The sequence below is a fragment of the Argopecten irradians genome, chromosome 12, assembly GCF_041381155.1.
Source record: "Argopecten irradians isolate NY chromosome 12, Ai_NY, whole genome shotgun sequence".
Taxonomy (NCBI): Eukaryota; Metazoa; Mollusca; class Bivalvia; order Pectinida; family Pectinidae; genus Argopecten; species Argopecten irradians.
The window spans coordinates 37925140-37947473 of record NC_091145.1 but is presented as its reverse complement, the minus strand read 5'-3'; the positions used below and the strand labels follow the sequence as shown (position 1 = coordinate 37947473).

The 22334-nt window shown below is 34.2% G+C and overlaps 1 protein-coding gene across 1 annotated transcript; it reads left to right on the top strand.

Annotated features, from left to right (window-relative positions):
* Positions 1 to 54: 54 nt before the first annotated feature.
* On the top strand, positions 55 to 22087 carry LOC138336493 (dentin sialophosphoprotein-like). Its single transcript, XM_069285991.1, is given in 11 exon segments — positions 55 to 436; positions 6091 to 6142; positions 6481 to 6565; positions 6916 to 6975; positions 7400 to 7455; positions 7974 to 8075; positions 17716 to 17929; positions 18089 to 18233; positions 19090 to 19227; positions 19595 to 19862; positions 20242 to 22087. Coding segments are annotated over 11 exon segments (3075 nt in total). The 5' UTR covers positions 55 to 327.
* The last annotated feature ends 247 nt before the right edge of the window (positions 22088 to 22334 follow it).

Below are 22334 nucleotides of genomic sequence, written 5' to 3'. Positions count from 1 at the left end.
TTTTGACGCTTAATGTGATCAAAGCTGTCTTTGTCAAACGTCCCCGCTTCTCAGATTTAGGTGGATGTTGAAAGGGATTCGATTGTTGCTGAGGAAATTCGTCCTTATTTTTATGATCAGACCAAATTACTCTTTCAAAGGATGGACAAAAACAAAACCTATGCATTTTTCTCAAAGATATTGCTTTCAAACACGAATAATATGCAATACAAAACAACGATTTATGTTCGTGAAATCCTGATAGAAACATGATCTAGGGAGCTGGAAACTGAAAGTAGAAGTTGAACGGCGTAACTGCCCGTCAAAAGTCATAGCAGTCCAAACGAGATGAGTTGTTTCAAAGGACGAATGAGTGAATACAGGAACGTGTCTCTTGACAGATTTGATGGTCCCAATTTACAGTCTACAGCATATTTTCTATCTCATCTGCATGAAGGTATTGATTTGAATGTTAGATACAGAATAGAATTTATTGCCATTTTGTAAATCAACATTGAGCTCTTTATACATGTAATACAATCTTATGCAAAGAAAAATGGCTCATGCTCATCACAATTATTCGCATATCACACTGTATTTTCCACCATGCACACAAATTACAATAAGGCCTAAACAAAATAGTATGTTTCAGGTACCCCTACCTACCCTATTTTTTCTTCCAACCCTAGGTATTTTATCACACTTTTTCAAAACCAAAATGTTGTGTATGAAGTTTTCAACCTAGATTTTTAAGCATGCTTTAAGTTTATCCAGATAAAGTTCAATTACGAATATGGTAATGAGAAATAAAAGACTTCTAGCCAGCCTAAAACCTGAAAGACAACTGACATGTATTATTAAATTACTTTTTTAAAGGCCCATTACCTTTCCGGAGCAAAATATAAAGGTTTCTTAAAAACATTAATAACATCAGAAAATGCATACCGATGACCTAAAATAAGGTTACGAAACCAAACATATGCAAGATTTCCTGCGTAATATATGAAAACAGTGGAGAGTCAATTCGCTGTTTTGCCGTCTGGCGCAGTGATAGTCAACTACCGCGCGGTATTTAGGACGACGGCGGGAAACATAATACGACCCGCGTTATGAAAATAAACATTTTATTTATTTTAATCAAATCGTTCAGAAGGTGATGACAAGTGTAGTATTAACGGTAAGTTAATAATTTTTAAGACTCTACAAAATATCGATCTTGTTTTACATTCCAATTTTAAAAATTAAAAGCCGTTTCGGAAAGGTAGTGGGCCTTTAATGTAGTTATAAAGCCACTTTACCCCTCCCTCACCCCTCCTAAAAAATGAAATAAAAAAATAAATTTAAAAAAAATCCCGACCAACCTACCCTATTTTTTTTCAGTCATGTAACCTGAAACACACATATAATTTTTTTTGGCCTAAGATAAATTAAGGGTGCAGCCCTTTGTGCCTTATAAGGTAGCACTTATATTACATGAAAATATTAGAAAGCCCCTAGGACTATTTTCAACATTTAGGCATACACACTAATTAAGAGCTAAGTTTGCATGATAGCCATTTTGGATTGAATAGGTGATTTGCCGGTTCTCAATGACTTAGCGATTTTCTTTGCAAACACCTAAGCGGCAACCAGAACAACCTGACAAGACTGAAGCAGCTATATTATAAGAAGTGCTTAATTCTATGAAATACGATTCTTTTTCACTTTAATAATGAGATATGACATTTCATTTCTTGAATTATTAACGTCACAAATACAACACAAATTAAATCAGTAATTATTTGAAAATTAAAGGAATGGGGTGATTTATTTAAAACTTAGCTAACGTTAGTCTCCAGTGCATGAGCACTATGAACAAAAATTATTGAATAGCAGGCAAAAACACGGCAGCTATGTGCATATTTGGAAGTTAAAGTGTATAAGAACTACATACAGGAAATATGATAACAAAGATTGTTAATTATAAAGAGGCATTGTTCGACTCACAATGTCGGGCCGTCTCGTCTTAGTATAGAGGTAACCATTTTCAAAGTAACGTTAGACTAAAAATAAATGTCAAATATGAGGTTTCTACATACATGTGTTTATATACTGTACATCTAATACATAAATGATCTACAATGTATTTGTGAAAAAGCAGTTTGTAAAATCCAATAAATAATCTATTACATGACAGAAAAGTTGCATAGTCATGCGATTTACAAATCTTTGTAGGAATTTCCCGATTTTTATAGAGCGCATATTGGAGGATCAACTTCTACCGTGGAACATCTTTTTTCAATGAAATAAAATAAATATTGTTTATCCTAATGCAGATTGATAACTGTACGTGTATGTATAAAGTAATGCAACTGTATTTGCAATAATGTATATATAATGTAATTACTATTGGAACAATGGAAGAATGCACAAATGATATAAAAATCACAAATAAGGAAGAAAATGTTTATGTAAAAACAAGGATCGCTTTGCTTTGTGCATTGACATAACGTTCTTGTACATTTATTTTGCTAGTTTACTCCGCACTTTAAATCAACTTAGATTTTTTTTTATTATCTTCAGATCATCAGCTTATCAATCAAAGTTCTAATCGAGATTTTACTTAAAACGTATACTGATGCCTAGACACAAACAGTGACAATCTAAGGGGCACATATATACATGGTTGAAACAATGTGGATGCAAATCTTATTACCTGCCGAACACATCTACATCTCCCCAGCAAATTATGAATGTTACGCATTTAATCCTTTCTCTAGCAACTTCCTGGTATTTTGAGATCAAAGTTACTTACTTGTTTTGAAAATGTAACATCATTTCTCTGCAATTTAATTGACACTCTAGATACTTGTACCACAGTTATCGTCAGTAGCAACGAGAGAAAAATGTTGCAAAAACAATTGTTCATATACTTGTACAGTAAATTATTAGAAGCATGTCTTGATTTAATACTTATTTAAAACCTTTAAAAGTTTCATCAAAATGAATCAGTGGGGAATTATACACTGTACCAGATTAGAGACATTTTGGTGAACGAAGTACATGTACAACTTTTAGCGTATGTATCAATTAATTCTCATTGGCACTATTTGCGATTCAGGTAAAACAATTAGAACTTATGGATTCCATGTATAAATGTAATCAATAGATGTTCTATTAATTCTAAAATGAACATGAAAATTCTTTTATACGCTTCTGAATCTACATCGTTAAACACTTAAAGTTGAACTTTTATTATCAATCCAGGTCGATATAAAGAACAAGTGAATAACTTACATGTATATAAGTATGCGTGCTTCAATTTGATTTCATGTGCCAGGCATAGAGCTTCTTAGTTAGCTAAACCTGCCTATATCAAAAGTTTTTTTAGCCCACCATCATCAGATGGTGGGCTATTCAAATCGCCTTTCGTCCGTGGTCCGTCGTCCGTCCGTCCTTCCGTCCGTCCGTCCGTCCGTCCGTCCGTCCTTCCGTTCCGTCCGTCCGTCCGTTAACAATTCTTGTTACCGCTATTTCTCTAAAAGTACTGAAGGGATCTTTCTCAAATTTCATATGTAGGTTCCCCTAGGACCCTAGTTGTGCATATTGTATTTTGGGACTGATCGGTCAACAAGATGGCCGCCAGGCAGCCATCTTGGATTTTGATAGTTAAAGTTTGTTACCGCTATTTCTCAGAAAGTACTTAAGGGATCTTTCTCAAATTTCATATGTAGGTTCCTCTAGGACCCTAGTTGTGCATATTGCATTTTGGGACTGATCGGTCAACAAGATGGCCGCCAGGTAGCCATCTTGGATTTTGATAGTTAAAGTTTGTTACCGCTATTTCTCAGAAAGCACTGAAGGGATCTTTCTCAAATTTTATATATAGGTTCCCCTAGGACCCTAGTTGTGCATATTGTATTTTGGGACTGATCGGTCAACAAGATGGCCGCCAGGCAGCCATCTTGGATTTTGATAGTTAAAGTTTGTTACCGCTATTTCTCATAAAGTATTGAAGGGATCTTTCTCAAATTTCATATGTAGGTTCCCGTAGGACCCTAGTTGTGCATATTGCATTTTGGGACTGATCGGTCAACAAGATGGCCGACCAGCCGCCATCTTGGATTTTGATAGTTAAAGTTTGTTACCGCTAATTCTCAGAAAGTACTTAAGGGATCTTTCTCAAATTTCATATTTAGGTTCCCCTAGGACCCCAGTTGTGCATATTGCATTTTGGGACTGATCGGTCAACAAGATGGCCGACCAGCAGCCATCTTGGATTTTGATAGTTAAAGTTTGTTACGGCTATTTCTCAGAAAGTATTGAAGGGATTGTTCTCAAATTTCATATGTAGGTTCCCCTAGGACCCTAGTAGTGCATATTGCATTTTGGGACTGATCGGTCAACAAGATGGCTGCCAGGCAGCCATCTTGGATTTTGATAGTTAAAGTTTGTTACCGCTATTTCTCAGAAAGCACTGAGGGATCTTTCTCAAATTTCATATGTAGGTTCCCCTAGGACCCCAGTTGTGCATATTGCATTTTGGGACTGATCGGTCAACAAGATGGCCGCCAGGTAGCCATCTTGGATTTTGATAGTTAAAGTTTGTTACCGCTATTTTTCAGAAAGCACTGAAGGGATCTTTCTCAAATTTCATATGTAGGTTCCCCTAGGACCCCAGTTGTGCATATTACATTTTGGGACTGATCGGTCAACAAGATGGCCGACTGGTGGCCATCTTGGATTTTGATAGTTAAAGTTTGTTACCGCTATTTCTCAGAAAGTATTGAAGGGATTGTTCTCAAATATCATATGTAGGTTCCTCTAGGACCCTAGTTCTGCCTATTGCATTTTGCGACCACCATCTTGGATTTTGATAGTTTAAAGTTTGAAAAGCAGAAAAAAGAAAGTGTAAGTTTGAAAAGCAGAGAAAAGATCCCTCTTTCATTTGTCAGACATAGATCAATCTTTGGTGGGCGCCAAGATCCCTCTGGGATCTCTTGTTTAAAATTATTTTTTTGCCTAATATACAGACTATATATTAGACAAAAAAAAACTAAATTATTTAGCATACAATAAGATTATAAACGGTGACATAAAATCTGATAAAAATACAGATGAAAATATACATTAAGCACTGTACAGATAAGCTGAATCCGATAAATAAAACGTTTCGCTATGCCCGGCACAGGCTGCATGTGTGCACGATAAATTCGGATTTATCACTAAATGAATATGTTGACAGCCTTTGCACATATCTCTCAGCTTGATTTAAAGCACTCAACAACTAAATACAAGCAAAAACATTTTGATTTTAGCGAACACAGCAATTCAACTGAGCTCACTTTCTTATTTGAGTAAAAGTAAAGGCCAACTTTTTGTCTGGTGGAACTCTTTTATGTTTCAATGGAGATCACTCTAATCGCTAGCCTATTGGAAACTGGCATATGGTCTATTGGGTTGAAGATCAAAATTTATTTAAAACAACCTGTAGATGTGATCCACAGGTGTCTGCTTCTGGTTTGATAAAAATATGATAACCTACCCCTACTATATGAACAAGCTTGTTCATTTAATAGGGGTAGGATATTTTATTTTTCCAAAACCAGATGCAGACGCCTGTAATGTGATCATTGCACAGTGTAGTATGATCAATGTAATAAATTACTAGGAAAAAAAGAAACAAACTAATGTTTCTCTTCCAAATCATTTGAATGTTTGGAAATATATATTATATGACATTATGTACATGAATTATTGTTAAAATATGTTAAAACAATACGCATGTTCCCTTTTTGCCTTTGTATATATTTCTGTAACTGGTACTAACCACTTTTAAAATACAAATATATGTAGTTTAAAAGATATATTTTTCCTTAATTTCTATATTGTATGATACATGTAGATGATTTCCATTAAAATGTAAAATCTGTCTTTAGATCACACAGTTGGTTTAAGTCTTCCCGCATGTTCCCTTTTTGCCTTTGTATATATTTCTGTAACTGGTACTAACCACTTTTAAAATACAAATATATGTAGTTTAAAAGATATATTTTTCCTTAATTTCTATATTGTATAATACTAATTGATACATGTAGGTGATTTCCATTAAAATGTAAAATCTGTCTTTAGATCACACAGTTGGTTTAAGTCTTCCCAGTTTCATATCAAGACTGAAAGGAAGGTCAGTATTATGAAATGTCAAATACATCCAATGTTATTATTTTAATTATTATCATTCCTCGTGTAACTATATTATTATACAAACTTAGTTTGAGTGAGTGTGTACATGTTTATGCTTTCAATATAAAAGTAGTAACTGTAACTAATACAGCCATAGAAATTATTGCCACATCAATCTTGTGTAAGCTAATTGATGCTAATTAAAATGCATTATGTATCTGTTACAGTAATAAGAACAGTGAGTTATGTTTGAAATACATGTACTTGATGTACATGACATGTGCAATGTGAATTAATGTGTACAAACTGCAAAATTTTTTTTCCTTCTCCTTTTTATAGCTCTGATGTATATCTTTACTGTTCTGATGTCACTAAGGTACTGCTCATTGAAACTCCAAAATACCAACATCTGGAAAGATATATTGTGAGTACAGTTACTGTATATCATGCATTTCACAGTACATGCATAAAGTAATAATTCTTTTTTTTTTCTTCACTTTTAATGCAAATCTATATATTTCCAACATGAACCATATTGACAAAAAATGTAACAAAGTAAAATTACAAGAGTGTTTTTTGCCACTAGGATGTTCATTGATTTTATTATATAAATCAAAACAAATCTGTTTTTATATTAATTTTTTGAACTCTGATTAGCTGTTCTTATGGTTATATAAGCATGACCTAGTTGTAGCTTTATATTATTTAACAAATTCATTGAGTAGCAAGATTTTCAGATATAGAAAATACTGAATCTGTTGATAAAATTAACAGAAAACCCTGCCTGTGAATCAGCCAGTGACAATTTCAATCCCTCAAACTTCATCATGCAAGGTAAATACAAATGGATAGCAACGTATCATACAAAATATTTGTTTTTAATGTAAAACATACATAAGGCACTTGATTTTAAAGTTACTCTGTAACCGTAGTGTAATCACAAGGGATATTAATGAATTTAACACTGTGTTATTGTATGGAATAAAAAACCCCAATTATATCACTGTTCCTACAGTGTACTCTAAAATTATTATAACTACGAAATATAAAGTGCCAGCCTTTTATATGAATACATTAGGGCAGTACATTGGCATATTAATATCATTTCTCCTTAATATTCCAGTTAAAAGTTTGCATTAATATCATTGTTTATGATCATGTTTAATAATTCAAAAATATTTTGAATTATGAATTAAGATAACATGTATAATGAATGATATGAGATTTTGCAATGATTATTTTTATATCAACTTTACAGGTAGATTTTGTTCAGGTGACACTTTTACCTGCTGCACATTGTCCAGGCTCTGTCATGTAAGGCCATTAATGATTTACATGCTCCTTAAAAATATCTAATACACCATGTCAATTTTTGTTGAAAAAAAGGTTATGAAATAATACAAAGTCAAATTATAGATAACCAGTCATGAGCACATATGGGTTGTAGTTTGCAGTCTTCTGTCTATCTAGTACAGGGATTTGAAGGTGAATTACACTGCAGTCTCTTATTGCTAAATGTAGTACATGTATTCACTTATATGCCTATGTAATACAAGTATTTTATGTTGAATTACAAAATAGAGTCTTATTGCTAAATGTAATATCCAATTACCAGGTATATAACTATAGCTATGAAATATAAGGATTTTGTTGAATTACAGAATAGAGTCTTATTGCTAAATGTAATATCCAATTACCGGGTATATACCTATAGCTATGCAATACATGTATAAGGATTTTGTTGAATTACAAAATAGATTCTTATTGCTAAACGTAGTACATGTATCCAATTCTTTGCCTAAGTAATACAAGGGTTTGATGTTGAATTACAGGTTCCTGTTTGAAGGATCAGAAGGGACAGTTCTGTATACAGGAGATTTCCGATGGGAGTCCAACCATGTGTCCAAGGTTGCAGCGCTTCACACAGGGGAAAGGTAGTTAAAGTAGTTCAGTGCTTTATTATTGTCATACATGGACCTCCCAGTGTTGTTGAAGTCTGATAAGATATTATTGATGCCTGATTTATTAATGGACTAACCTAAGAGGTTTGTGGTTGAAGGAAAAGAGATAATCCAGTGTTAATTTTAAAACGTAAATGCAGAGAGGGAAAATGGTCATACTAATCTAGTATTACACTGTGCTGAACTGTTGTTCACACATAAGGTCATTTTCGATTATGCAGTTTGACTGGTTGGACCTAGTTGTTCGTTTATGAATTAAAGACGGACCTGGTGATTTTATATTGTTTTCAGACGAGCTTTGACAAAGCCCTCACAGGTCTGTATCACAAACTGCAGGTCCTTTAAGATTTATACTTGAAATAATTACTTTTACAAATGGTCGAACCGGTTTTTCCGAATAAATGAAAATAGCTAGCCCTTGAGGTTGATCAAACTAGGGGGAGATAATCTAGAATTAAATAATGCTGAACTGTTGTTGAGGTTGATTAAACTTAATCTCTAATTAAGATATGACGAACTGTTGTTTTTTTGTCTTTTTAAGCTATACTGAACTGTTGTACTTGTCAACAAACTACAAAATCCAGTGGTCAAACAAGGGGGAGATAATTTTGATTTATACTTTGGTTGTTAACATAGCTTTAAATTATGGGTGATACTTGTCCAATCTTTGGTTGATTCTGGTAGATTAGGGAGGGAAATCTGTATCTTAAATCTTTGTGTTGTTTCTTTGTTGTCACATTGAGATTACAGAAGGGGATTCTTAAATCTTTGTTGTTTACATAGAGATTAAACGGGGGAGGGTAGATCTTAAATCTTTGTTGTTAACAAAGATTACAGAGGGGGATTCTGAAATCTTTGTAACAAGTTTTACATAGATTACGGAGGGGATCTTCATAATCTTTGTTGTGTTTACATAGATTATGGAGGGGATCTGAAATCTTTGGTTGTTGTACATAGATTAACAGAGGGGGATCTTCTAACATTAAATCTTTGTTGTTCTACATTGAGATTACAGAGGGGATCTTAAATCTTTGTTGTTTAAACATAGAACTCCTGTTGACAGAGGGGATCTTAAATCTTTGTTGTTTACATAGATTCTTCAATAACATGTTTATAGGGGGATCTGAAATCTTGTTGTGTTACATGTTAACATAAAATCTTTAACATAGAGGGGATCTTAAATCTTTGTTGTTTACATAGATTACGGAGGGGTTCGATCTGAAATCTTTGTTTTGTTTACATAGATTACAGGAGGGGATCTTAAATCTTTGTTGTTTACATAGATTACAGAGGGGATCTTAAATCTTTGTGTGTTACCATTGAGTAGCTGAAGATTACAGAGGGGATCTTAAATCTTTGTTGTTTACATAGATAGAGATTACAGATATTAGAGGGATCTTAAATCTAAAAAACTTTGTTGTTTACATAGATTACGGAGGGGATCTTAAATCTTTGTGTTGTCTAGATTACATAGAAATAGAAATGAGGGGAAATCTTAAATCTTTGTTTGTTTACATAGATTACGGAGGGATCTGCAAATCTTATGTTGTTTACATAGTATACGGGGTCATACCACCTCTGAGGGGATTAAAATAAAAAAGAATACTTATTGATTTCATAACACATTGCCGTTTATGCTTTCCCTATGTCGTCTAATTATTGTGCATTAGGTGGAGCACCAGATGGCAAAACTAGATTTACGGAGAGGGGATCTTAAATCTTTGTTAGCTTAACATAGATTACAGAGGGTGATCTTAAAATCTTTGTTGTTTTAACATAGATTACAGAGGGGATCTGAAATCTTTGTTGTTTACATAGATTAGCAGAGGGGATCTTAAATCTTTGTTGTTTACATAGATTACGGAAGGGATCTTAAATCTTTGTTGTTTACATAGATTACAGAGGGATCTCTAAAATCTTTGTTGTTGTACATAGATTAACAGGAGGGGATCCCTAAATTCTTTGTTGTTTACATAGATTACGGAGGGGATCTTAAATCTTTGTTGTTTACATAGATTAACAGGGGATCTTTTAAATCTTTGTTGTTAACATAGATTACGGAGGGATCTGAAATCTTTGTTGTTTACATAGATTACGGAGGGATCTGAAATCTTTGTTGTTTACATAGATTACGGAGGGATCTGAAATCTTTGTTGTTTACATAGATTACGGAGGGGATCTTAAATCTTTGTTGTTTACATAGATTAAGGAGGGGATCTTAAATCTTTGTTGTTTACATAGATTACGGAGGGGATCTTAAATCTTTGTTGTTTACATAGATTACACAGGGGATCTTAAATCTTTGTTGTTTACATAGATTACAGAGGGGATCTTAAATCTTTGTTGTTTACATAGATTACGGAGGGGATCTTAAATCTTTGTTGTTTACATAGATTACGGAGGGGATCTTAAATCTTTGTTGTTTACATAGATTAACAGGGGATCTTAAATCTTTGTTGTTTACATAGATTACGGAGGGGATCTTAAATCTTTGTTGTTTACATAGATTACAGAGGGGATCTGAAATCTTTGTTGTTTACATAGATTACGGAGGGGATCTTAAATCTTTGTTGTTTACATAGATTACAGAGGGGATCTTAAATCTTTGTTGTTTACATAGATTACGGAGGGGATCTTAAATCTTTGTTGTTTACATAGATTAACGAGAGGGATCTTAATCTTTGTTGTTTACATAGATTACAGGAGGGGATCTTAAATCTTTGTTGTTTACATAGATTACGGAGGGGATCTTAAATCTTTGTTGTTTACATAGATTACAGGAGGGGATCTGAAATCTTTGTTGTTTACATAGATTACAGAGGGGATCTTAAATCTTTGTTGTTTACATAGATTACGGAGGGGATCTTAAATCTTTGTTGTTTACATAGATTACAGAGGGGATCTGAAATCTTTGTTGTTTACATAGATTACAGAGGGGATCTAAAATCTTTGTTGTTTACATAGATTACGGAGGGGATCTTAAATCTTTGTTGTTTACATAGATTAACAGGGGATCTTAAATCTTTGTTGTTTACATAGATTACGGAGGGATCTGAAATCTTTGTTGTTTACATAGATTACGGAGGGATCTGAAATCTTTGTTGTTTACATAGATTACGGAGGGGATCTTTAAATCTTTGTTGTTAACATAGATTACGGAGGGGATCTTAAATCTTTGTTGTTTACATAGATTACAGAGGGGATCTTAAATCTTTGTTGTTTACATAGATTACAGAGGGGATCTTAAATCTTTGTTGTTTACATAGATTACAGAGGGGATCTTAAATCTTTGTTGTTTACATAGATTACAGAGGGGATCTTTAAATCTTTGTTGTTTACATAGATTACGGAGGGGATCTGAAATCTTTGTTGTTTACATAGATTAACAGGGGATCTTAAATCTTTGTTGTTTACATAGATTACGGAAGGGATATTAAATCTTTGTTGTTTACATAGATTACAGAGGGGATCTTAAATCTTTGTTGTTTACATAGATTACAGAGGGGATCTTAAATCTTTGTTGTTTACATAGATTACGGAGGGGATCTTAAATCTTTGTTGTTTACATAGATTACGGAGGGGATCTTAAATCTTTGTTGTTTACATAGATTACAGAGGGGATCTTAAATCTTTGTTGTTTACATAGATTACAGAGGGGATCTTAAATCTTTGTTGTTTACATAGATTACGGAGGGGATCTTAAATCTTTGTTGTTTACATAGATTACGGAGGGGATCTTAAATCTTTGTTGTTTACATAGATTACAGAGGGGATCTTAAATCTTTGTTGTTTACATAGATTACAGAGGGGATCTGAAATCTTTGTTGTTTACATAGATTACGGAGGGGATCTTAAATCTTTGTTGTTTACATAGATTACGGAGGGGATCTTAAATCTTTGTTGTTTACATAGATTACAGAGGGGATCTTAAATCTTTGTTGTTTACATAGATTACGGAGGGGATCTTAAATCTTTGTTGTTTACATAGATTACAGAGGGGATCTGAAATCTTTGTTGTTTACATAGATTACAGAGGGGATCTTAAATCTTTTGTTGTTTACATAGATTACGGTTTGGGGATCTTTAAATTCTTTGTTGTTTACATAGATTACGGAGGGGATCTAAAAAATCTTTGTTGTTTACATAGATTACAGAGGGGATCTTAAATCTTTGTTGTTTACATAGATTACAGAGGGGATCTGAAATCTTTGTTGTTAACATAGATTACAGAGGGGATCTTAAATCTTTGTTGTTTACATAGATTACGGAGGGGATCTTAAATCTTTGTTGTTTACATAGATTACAGAGGGGATCTTAAATTCTTTGTTGTTTACATAGATTACGGAAAGGGATCTTAAATCTTTGTTGTTTACATAGATTACAGACTGGTGGATCTTAAATCTTTGTTGTTTACATAGATTACGGAGGGGATCTTAAATCTTTGTTGTTTACATAGATTACAGAGGGGATCTGAAATCTTTGTTGTTTACATAGATTACAGAGGGGATCTTAAATCTTTGTTGTTTACATAGATTACGGAGGGGATCTTAAATCTTTGTTGTTTACATAGATTACAGAGGGGATCTGAAATCTTTGTTGTTTAACATAGATTACAGGAGGGGATCTTAAATCTTTGTTGTTTACATAGATTACAGAGGGGATCTTAAATCTTTGTTGTTTACATAGATACACGGAGGGGGATCTGAAATCTTTGTTGTTTACATAGATTTACAGAGGGGATCTTAAATCTTTGTTGTTTACATAGATTACAGAGGGGATCTTAAATCTTTGTTGTTTACATAGATTACAGAGGGGATCTTAAATCTTTGTTGTTTACATAGATTACGGAGGGGATCTTAAATCTTTGTTGTTTACATAGATTACAGAGGGGATCTTAAATCTTTGTTGTTTACATAGATTACAGAAGGGATCTGAAATCTTTGTTGTTTACTTTAACATCTTAAATATTTCTTGATTAACAGAGGGGATCTGAAATCTTTGTTGTTTACATAGATTACGGAGGGGATCTGAAATCTTTGTTGTTTACATAGATTACGGAGGGGATCTGAAATCTTTGTTGTTAACATAGATTACGGAGGGGATCTGAAATCTTTGTTGTTTACATAGATTACAGAGGGGATCTGAAATCTTTGTTGTTTACATAGATTACAGAGGGGATCTTAAATCTTTGTTGTTTACATAGATTACAGAGGGGATCTGAAATCTTTGTTGTTTACATAGATTAACAGGGGATCTTAAATCTTTGTTGTTTACATAGATTACAGAGGGGATCTTAAATCTTTGTTGTTTACATAGATTACAGAGGGGATCTGAAATCTTTGTTGTTTACATAGATTACGGAGGGGATCTTAAATCTTTGTTGTTTACATAGATTACAGAGGGGATCTGAAATCTTTGTTGTTTACATAGATTACAGAGGGGATCTGAAATCTTTGTTGTTTACATAGATTACAGAGGGGATCTGAAATCTTTGTTGTTTACATTGATTACAGAGGGGATCTTAAATCTTTCTTGTTTACATAGATTACAGAGGGGATCTGAAATCTTTGTTGTTTACATAGATTAAACAGAAGGGATCTGAAATCTTTGTTGTTTACATAGATTACAGAGGGGATCTTAAATCTTTGTTGTTTACATAGATTACGGAGGGGATCTTAAATCTTTGTTGTTTACATAGATTATGGAGGGGATCTGAAATCTTTGTTGTTTACATAGATTACACAGGGGATCTTAAATCTTTGTTGTTAACATAGATTACAGAGGGGATCTGAAATCTTTGTTGTTTACATTGATTACAGAGGGGATCTTAAATCTTTCTTGTTTACATAGATTATGGAAGGGATCTGAAATCTTTGTTGTTTACATAGATTAACAGGGGATCTGAAATCTTTGTTGTTTACATAGATTACAGAGGGGATCTTAAATCTTTGTTGTTTACATAGATTACAGAGGGGATCTTAAATCTTTGTTGTTTACATAGATTACAGAGGGGATCTTAAATCTTTGTTGTTTACATAGATTACAGAGGGATCTGAAATCTTTGTTGTTTACATAGATTACACGGGATCTTAAATCTTTGTTTTGTTTACATAGATTACAAGAGGGATCTTGAAATCTTTGTTGTTTACATAGATTACTGAGGGGATCTGAAATCTTTGTTGTTAGATTATAGGGGATCTGAAATTCTTTGTTGTTAACATAGATTATACAGGGATCTTAAATCTTGTTGTTTACATAGATTACAGGAGGGATCTGAAATGTTGTTGTTAACATAGATTACGGAGGGGATCTTAAATCTTTGTTGTTTACATAGATTACAGGAAGGGGATCTGATCTTTGAATCTTTGTTTGTTTACATTGATTACCTAGATTACAGGGGATCTTAAATCTTTGTTGTTAACATAGATTACAGAGGGGATCTGAAATCTTTGTTGTTTACATAGATTACACAGGGGATCAGAAATCTTTGTTGTTTACATAGATTAACGGAGGGGATCTGAAATCTTTGTTGTTTACATAGATTACAGAGGGGATCTTAAATCTTTGTTGTTTACATAGATTACAGAGGGGATCTGAAATCTTTGTTGTTTACATAGATTACAGAGGGGATCTGAATCTTTGTTGTTTACATAGATTAAGGGGGATCTGAAATCTTTGTTGTTTACATAGATTACAGAGGGGATCTTAAAATCTTTGTTGTTTACATAGATTACAGATGGGATCTTAAATCTTTGTTGTTTACATAGATTACAGAGGGGATCTGAAATCTTTGTTGTTTACATATAGATTACAGAGGGATCTTAAATCTTTGTTGTTTACATAGATTACAGAGGGATCTGAAATCTTTGTTGTTTACATAGATTACAGAGGGGATCTGAAATCTTTGTTGTTTACATAGATTACAGAGGGGATCTGAAATCTTTGTTGTTAACATAGATTATGGAAGGGATCTGAAATCTTTGTTGTTTACATTGATTACAGAGGGGATCTTAAATCTTTCTTGTTTACATAGATTACAGAGGGATCTGAAATCTTTGTTGTTTACATAGATTACAGAGGGGATCTGAAATCTTTGTTGTTTACATAGATTACAGAGGGGATCTTAAATCTTTGTTGTTACATAGATTATGGAGGGGATCTTAAATCTTTGTTGTTTACATAGATTACAGAGGGGATCTTAAATCTTTGTTGTTTACATAGATTACGGAGGGAATCTTAAATCTTTGTTGTTTACATAGATTACAGAGGGGATCTGAAATCTTTGTTGTTTACATAGATTACGGAGGGATCTGAAATCTTTGTTGTTTACATAGATTACGGAGGGGATCTTAAATTATCTTTGTTGTTTACATAGATTACAGAGGGGATCTTAAATCTTTGTTGTTTACATAGATTACTTTGTTGTTTACATAGATGGAGGGGATCTGAAATCTTTGTTGTTTACATAGATTACAGAGGGGATCTTATCTTTGTTGTTTAATATTACAGAGGGGATCTTTCTTTGTTTTTTACATAGATTACGGAGGGGATCTTAAATCTTTGTTGTTTACATAGATTACAGGGGATAAAATCTTTGGGGGGATTACATAATCTTTGTTGTTTTACATAGATTACGGAGGGATCTGAAATCTTTGTTGTTTACATAGATTAACAGGAGGGGATCTGAAATCTTTGTTGTTTAACATAGATTACGGAGGGGATCTGAAATCTTTGTTGTTTACATAGATTACAGAGGGGATCTGAAATCTTTGTTGTTTACATAGATTACAGAGGGGATCTTAAATCTTTGTTGTTTACATAGATTACAGAGGGGATCTTAAATCTTTGTTGTTTACATAGATTACAGAGGGGATCTTAAAATCTTTGTTGTTTACATAGATTACGAGAGGGATCTTAAATCTTTGTTGTTTACATAGATTACAGAGGGATCTGAAATCTTTGTTGTTTTACATAGATTACGGAGAGGGATCTAAAATCTTTGTTGTTTACATAGATTACGAGAGGGATCTGAAATCTTTGTTGTTTACATAGATTACAGAGGGGATCTTAAATCTTTGTTGTTTACATAGATTACGGAGGGGATCTGAAATCTTTGTTGTTTACATAGATTACAGAGGGGATCTTAAATCTTTGTTGTTTACATAGATTACGGAGGGGATCTAAAATCTTTGTTGTTTACATAGATTACGGAGGGGATCTGAAATCTTTGTTGTTTACATAGATTACAGAGGGATCTTAAATCTTTGTTGTTTACATAGATTACAGAGGGGATCTTAAATCTTTGTTGTTTACATAGATTACGGAGGGGATCTTAAATCTTTGTTGTTTACATAGATTACAGAGGGGATCTTAAATCTTGTTGTTTACATAGATTACAGAGGGGATCTTAAAATCTTTGTTGTTTACATAGATTACGGAGGGGATCTTAAATCTTTGTTGTTTACATAGATTACGGAGGGGATCTTAAAATCTTTGTTGTTTACATAGATTACGGAGGGGATCTTAAAATCTTTGTTGTTTACATAGATTACGGAGGGATCTGAAATCTTTGTTGTTTACATAGATTACGGAGGGGATCTGAAATCTTTGTTGTTTACATAGATTACAGGAGGGGATCTTAAATCTTTGTTGTTTTACATAGATTACGGAGGGGATCTTAAATCTTTGTTGTTTACATAGATTACAGAGGGGATCTTAAATCTTTGTTGTTTACATAGATTACGGAGGGGATCTTAAATCTTTGTTGTTTACATAGATTACGGAGGGATCTAAAATCTTTGTTGTTTACATAGATTACAGAGGGGATCTTAAATCTTTGTTGTTTACATAGATTACAGAGGGGATCTTAAATCTTTGTTGTTTACATAGATTACAGAGGGGATCTTAAATCTTTGTTGTTTACATAGATTACAGAGGGGATCTTAAATCTTTGTTGTTTACATAGATTACAGAGGGGATCTGAAATCTTTGTTGTTTACATAGATTACAGAGGGGATCTTAAATCTTTGTTGTTTACATAGATTACAGAGGGGATCTTAAATCTTTGTTGTTTACATAGATTACAGAGGGGATCTTAAATCTTTGTTGTTTACATAGATTACGGAGGGGATCTGAAATCTTTGTTGTTTACATAGATTACGGAGGGGATCTTAAATCTTTGTTGTTTAAATAGATTACAGAGGGGATCTTAAATCTTTGTTGTTAACATAGATTACAGAGGGGATCTTAAATCTTTGTTGTTTACATTGATTACGGAGGGGATCTTAAATCTTTGTCGTTTACATAGATTACAGAGGGGATCTGAAATCTTTGTTGTTTATATAGATTACAGAGGGGATCTTAAATCTTTGATGTTAACATAGATTACAGAGGGGATCTAAAATCTTTGTTGTTTACATTGATTACGGAAGGGATCTGAAATCTTTGTTCGAAGAGGTAGTAGGCCTTTAATAGAGGTTTGAAATTAAATAATTATAAAGTGGTTCTGTAAAAGATATAAAACATTCTGCATTTCTTTTGCATTTAGGCAGGTAGTTATTTAAGTTAACAATAATTGTCATTTTCAACTGAAATTTAATTTTGTTATTTTCAGAGTAAAGTCAATCCAGAGTCTGTATGTGGACACAACGTTTTGTCACCCCGACTGTTTCCACATTCCTAGCCGACAGGACTGTGTGGAAGCTGTCACTGGTATGGTTAAAGAATGGATAACCAAAGGTCAAAGTCATGTCGTCCATTTTACCCCGAGATCTACATACGGACATGAACATCTCCTCAAGGAAATCTCGACAAGGATGTCTCAAAAGGTATAACAATAATAAAGTATCATTTTCCGGTATAATTAAAGAGTGTTGATTAAATCTATGTCTAACCCTGGCTATTTTATTTGAAGAATGAGTATCCCAAACTAAAATAAAACATACCGTTAATTAATGTTACAGTCAGAATATGTGTGACTTTTGCAGATTCATGTGTCCAAAGCCAAAGTGAAACTATATGAGCAGATCGCTGACTTGCAGGGAATCTTCACCTCTGACCCAGACGAGACACCGATTCATGCATGTCTATGGGAGGTATGCAGGCATTATATAGCAGCTATAATACAGACATACTACTGAAACCAGAGGCAACATGCTGATTGAGCTGTAAACGTTCGGACATTTATTTGTATAAAAGTGCTACTACATAATACACAGTTAGGCTCATATTGGCTAACCTATAATACTACTTTGTAGCAAAGATATTTTATCTCTCTATACTTTATCCATGTCAGATTTGTAGAATTACACGATTGTTTTAACAGATGTATATTATAATCACCAATTAAAAATAAAGTTAACTCACTCAGATAGCTGGAAGTCTTGCCATGGTGTTTGACCATATGTTGAAAATTTTCCTGAAAACTTTATTTTTCACAATCATAACTTTCTTAAGATCAAATATTTTTGAAACCTGGCTTTGCAAAATGTTGTGGTGCAGCGCCTGCCATCTGTTATCAACCTTTTTCCTTTAAACAACTTTTTCTTAAAAAAAAAAAAATTCATAATGGGCATGTAGCATGGTGGGATGAAGGTCTACCAAGTTTGTTGAAATGAATTACCATGAATGACAGTCAAGGACATAATTGGAAAAATTAAAAATTACTTCTTCTCAATAACTAAAAGACCTAGAGATCTGATATTAGGCCTGCAGCATGCTGGAATGAAAGGTTATCAAGTTTGTTCAAGTAGATTAGATTGGCTATCACTGGAAGTTACTATAATTATGGTTTAAACATGGAAAAATCTTAATTGATTCTCTTAAGCTTTAGTATGCACCATGGTAAGCAAGTATAGTTACTGTAGCAGGTGAGCAAGTTGAGGCCATTGGGCCCTTGAGTTTCACTTTTTTTTTCTTGGAGTTTGTGTGATAGATCACAGTCTGCTGTATACATGTATCATGACTAAATAAAATGGCAAACTTTGACTGTTTCAGGTGCAGAAGAGGTTAAATCATTTCCTTAATTTAGACCATATAGAGCATAAACAGGAAGCAGTTAGCAGAGTGTTTGGTACACTTAAAAAGAGGAAAAAGAAACGAAAATATACAAGATACACACATAAATGTGAGTTCATATCACTATTGCATGGTTTTTTAAAGTGATTATTTAAAAACAAACCATGGATAAGGAATAATTATGGGGTATGACACAAGTAAGTTATCACATGATATAAGTTGATTTTTGTGGATGGTGTGATAGAATGGACGCCTCCATATTGCAACACATTTTGGCTTCAAGACCTTCAAGTTGCAGGTTCTTGTAGTTATGTGATGAAAAGAATCTTAGATATGTCGAGGCTGGTGAAGTTACAAACTTCAAATAATAAGTTAAATCTCATCAAATGAATGCTTACTTATTTAAAGTCCTGTATCATGTACACAATCCTGACTCCTGATCATATACTACATGGTACTGTTTATTTGTCCTATAGGTTCCAGTGACTCTGATGACCTTGTGTTTGGATCTCCCGACCTCAAGAGAATCAGGAATAATGAGCAAGGTAATGTCACGCCTGTGAAGAGCCAAGCAGCTGGAGACTGTGGGAGAGTTCCCCCGATATCACCACAGGAAGCTGTTACTCCGATGAAGAGTGAACTATCCGACGCACATAGCTCCTACGCTGGTAGTAACCATGACGACAGTGAGATGAGCGAGACTGGACTGCTGTGTGACTCGAGTGACGATCAGGAAGATGTCAGGTTAGAAGGGTTTGATGGGGAAAAACTCAGACATTTTAAGTATCCCTCTGGAATCAACTACGATTTTGTTTTCTTAACATTGTGGAAAACAAACAATTATGATAAAACCACAATGAACACATCATAATTATAAATGAAGTGAAGTTTACATTCAGAAAATTACATTTACTAATTGCTTGTTACATGATAAAATAGACTATATAAATTAAGATATTTGAAGAAAAAAAGCCCTCCACAAAAATAAAAATCTCATGCCCAGTATGTTTAGGTGTTTGAAGTTGTCTTGAATACCAAATGCTGTTTGTAGTGTCTAATATCTTTGATGTTATTGTTGTTTTGTTGTTCATCTCAGGTGACATGTTTTCATTTCTATTTACAGCCGTCTCCATGGAGATACATTATCAACCCCTCCACAGAGTCTGTTGGATGCCATTGATTCCCAGAGTTCATCACAGGAAGTAAAATCTTTCCGAGTGACTTTTCTGGAAGATCAGGAGCAGACAGTTGGACAGCAGGCCTGGGAATCTCCAGACGTTCCAGATTTCGGAGAAGAAGAATCAAACTCAAAAAAAGAGAACATGGAGACTGACCAGAATAATCTGGACAAATCAGACACTGTCTGTGGGAAATCTAGTCATAGTAAGGACATAAGTACTAAAGCAGCTTCTGATGAAAGTTTGAAGTGTCAGGAGGGCTATCAGGGGGACGTTGATAGTTCTCAGGAACAGAATGCAAGTCAGAAATATTCAGGGAAGGAGACATGTGACACAGAGTCTGGTGTGAACTCTAAAGGAAGAGGCAATGTAGTGTCTGAGGGAGGTGAAGACCTGGAGGGCTCCAACTCACTAAGTCAGAGTGTCATGTATGAGGACAAACTACTGGAGGAAGATAACACAGACTGTGGTGTCACAGTGAATTTAGATCTCAATACAGAACTTAGTGATGGGAAAAGTCCTCAGTGTATCAGGAACAAAATGGCTAATACATCAAACAACTGTTCTGTCTCCTCTGACATAACATCTATAACTGTGACAGAACAATCCAAAAGTGTGACATCTAATGGTAAATCTAAAGAATGGAAGAGAGATGGTAGTTATGACCTGTTTGAGGACAGTAATGACTGGTTTACTGAGGGAGACATGGAGAGAGATGAATGTCAAATAGTTAATGGTGTTCAGGCAAAAATAGGGAATGACATGGAGGTGAAAAAGCAAAGTCAGAAATGTGATGATTCCAAGTGTAGTGAAAGTGGTGTGTTATTGATGGATAAACAACAAACGAAAATCAGTATAGAAAGTAGGGAAGATTCGGAAAAACAAGTTTTGTCTGAGAATTCTGATGGTTTTGAGGTTACAGATCTCACACAAGACTATGGTGAAAAATGTTGTGGTAAAGATGCAAGCGATATTCAGACTGTGCCCTCAGTTTCACATGTGTGTCAGGCAGGGGACATTCGTTCTTATGTGAACAAGAACAATGTTCACAGGTTGTCGTCATGTGACACGCCAGGGACGTCCCGTAGTCTGTGTCAGTGTGTGTTAGATACTAGTCCTCAACCAGATACCATTTTAGTGGAAGTTCAGGAAGACATGGAGACAGAATCAAAACAAAATAGGCAGCAATATCAACGGTCTCCACAAAAACCTTCATCAAAACTTCTAGCGAATACAGAAACTAATGATTTGGTTATAGCTATTCTAGATTCTGATTCCGAATCGGACGATCAAGAATCAAACCCTAACAAGGCAGATGTAGCAAGTGTCCACGGTAATGACTCCGATAGCGACATCACGTTACCACCAAGTCAGGAAATCCGTAAAGTTAAAGACCTGTGTGATTCATCAGTTAAGGACAATGATGTGATGATTATAGATGATGACGATACTGACGATGAATCAGACTCATCATCGTCGTCAAGCAGCAGTAATGAAAGTTCGAAAAGGCTAAGCGCGAGGTCAAGACTCGATAAGATTCAACATGCATTGCAAGAGAGAAATAAAAAGAGATTGACAACAGATATCACTATGTATCTTGTAGATAAGAAAACATTAGGCAGTAACAAGCTTTTTGATGACAGCGACAAGCATTCTGATGACAATGACAAACTCTCTGATGACAATGACTGCGCTGTTATTGACCTCACTCAAAGTGATAGTGAGAGTGACTAAAGGAAGGGAGAATGTTCATGCAGGGACCCTAAAACAGGGACCAGTCCCATAAACTAACTATAACAGGCCTAGGGATGTGTCCAATTGAGTCATAAAGATTAAAAAAAGTATAGATCTAGAGATCCTTTAGATTAGAAAGGAGTAAATTATTTTTTGTGATTTCACCCAATTCTGGTGGTGTTTGTACATGTAGAAATAAGATAAGAAATCAATAACATCCATAATTCATTTCATTTATCATTGTCACAGTTTTTTCATTGGTATATTTTTATCCCCCGCCCAACGAAGTTGGCGGGGATATACA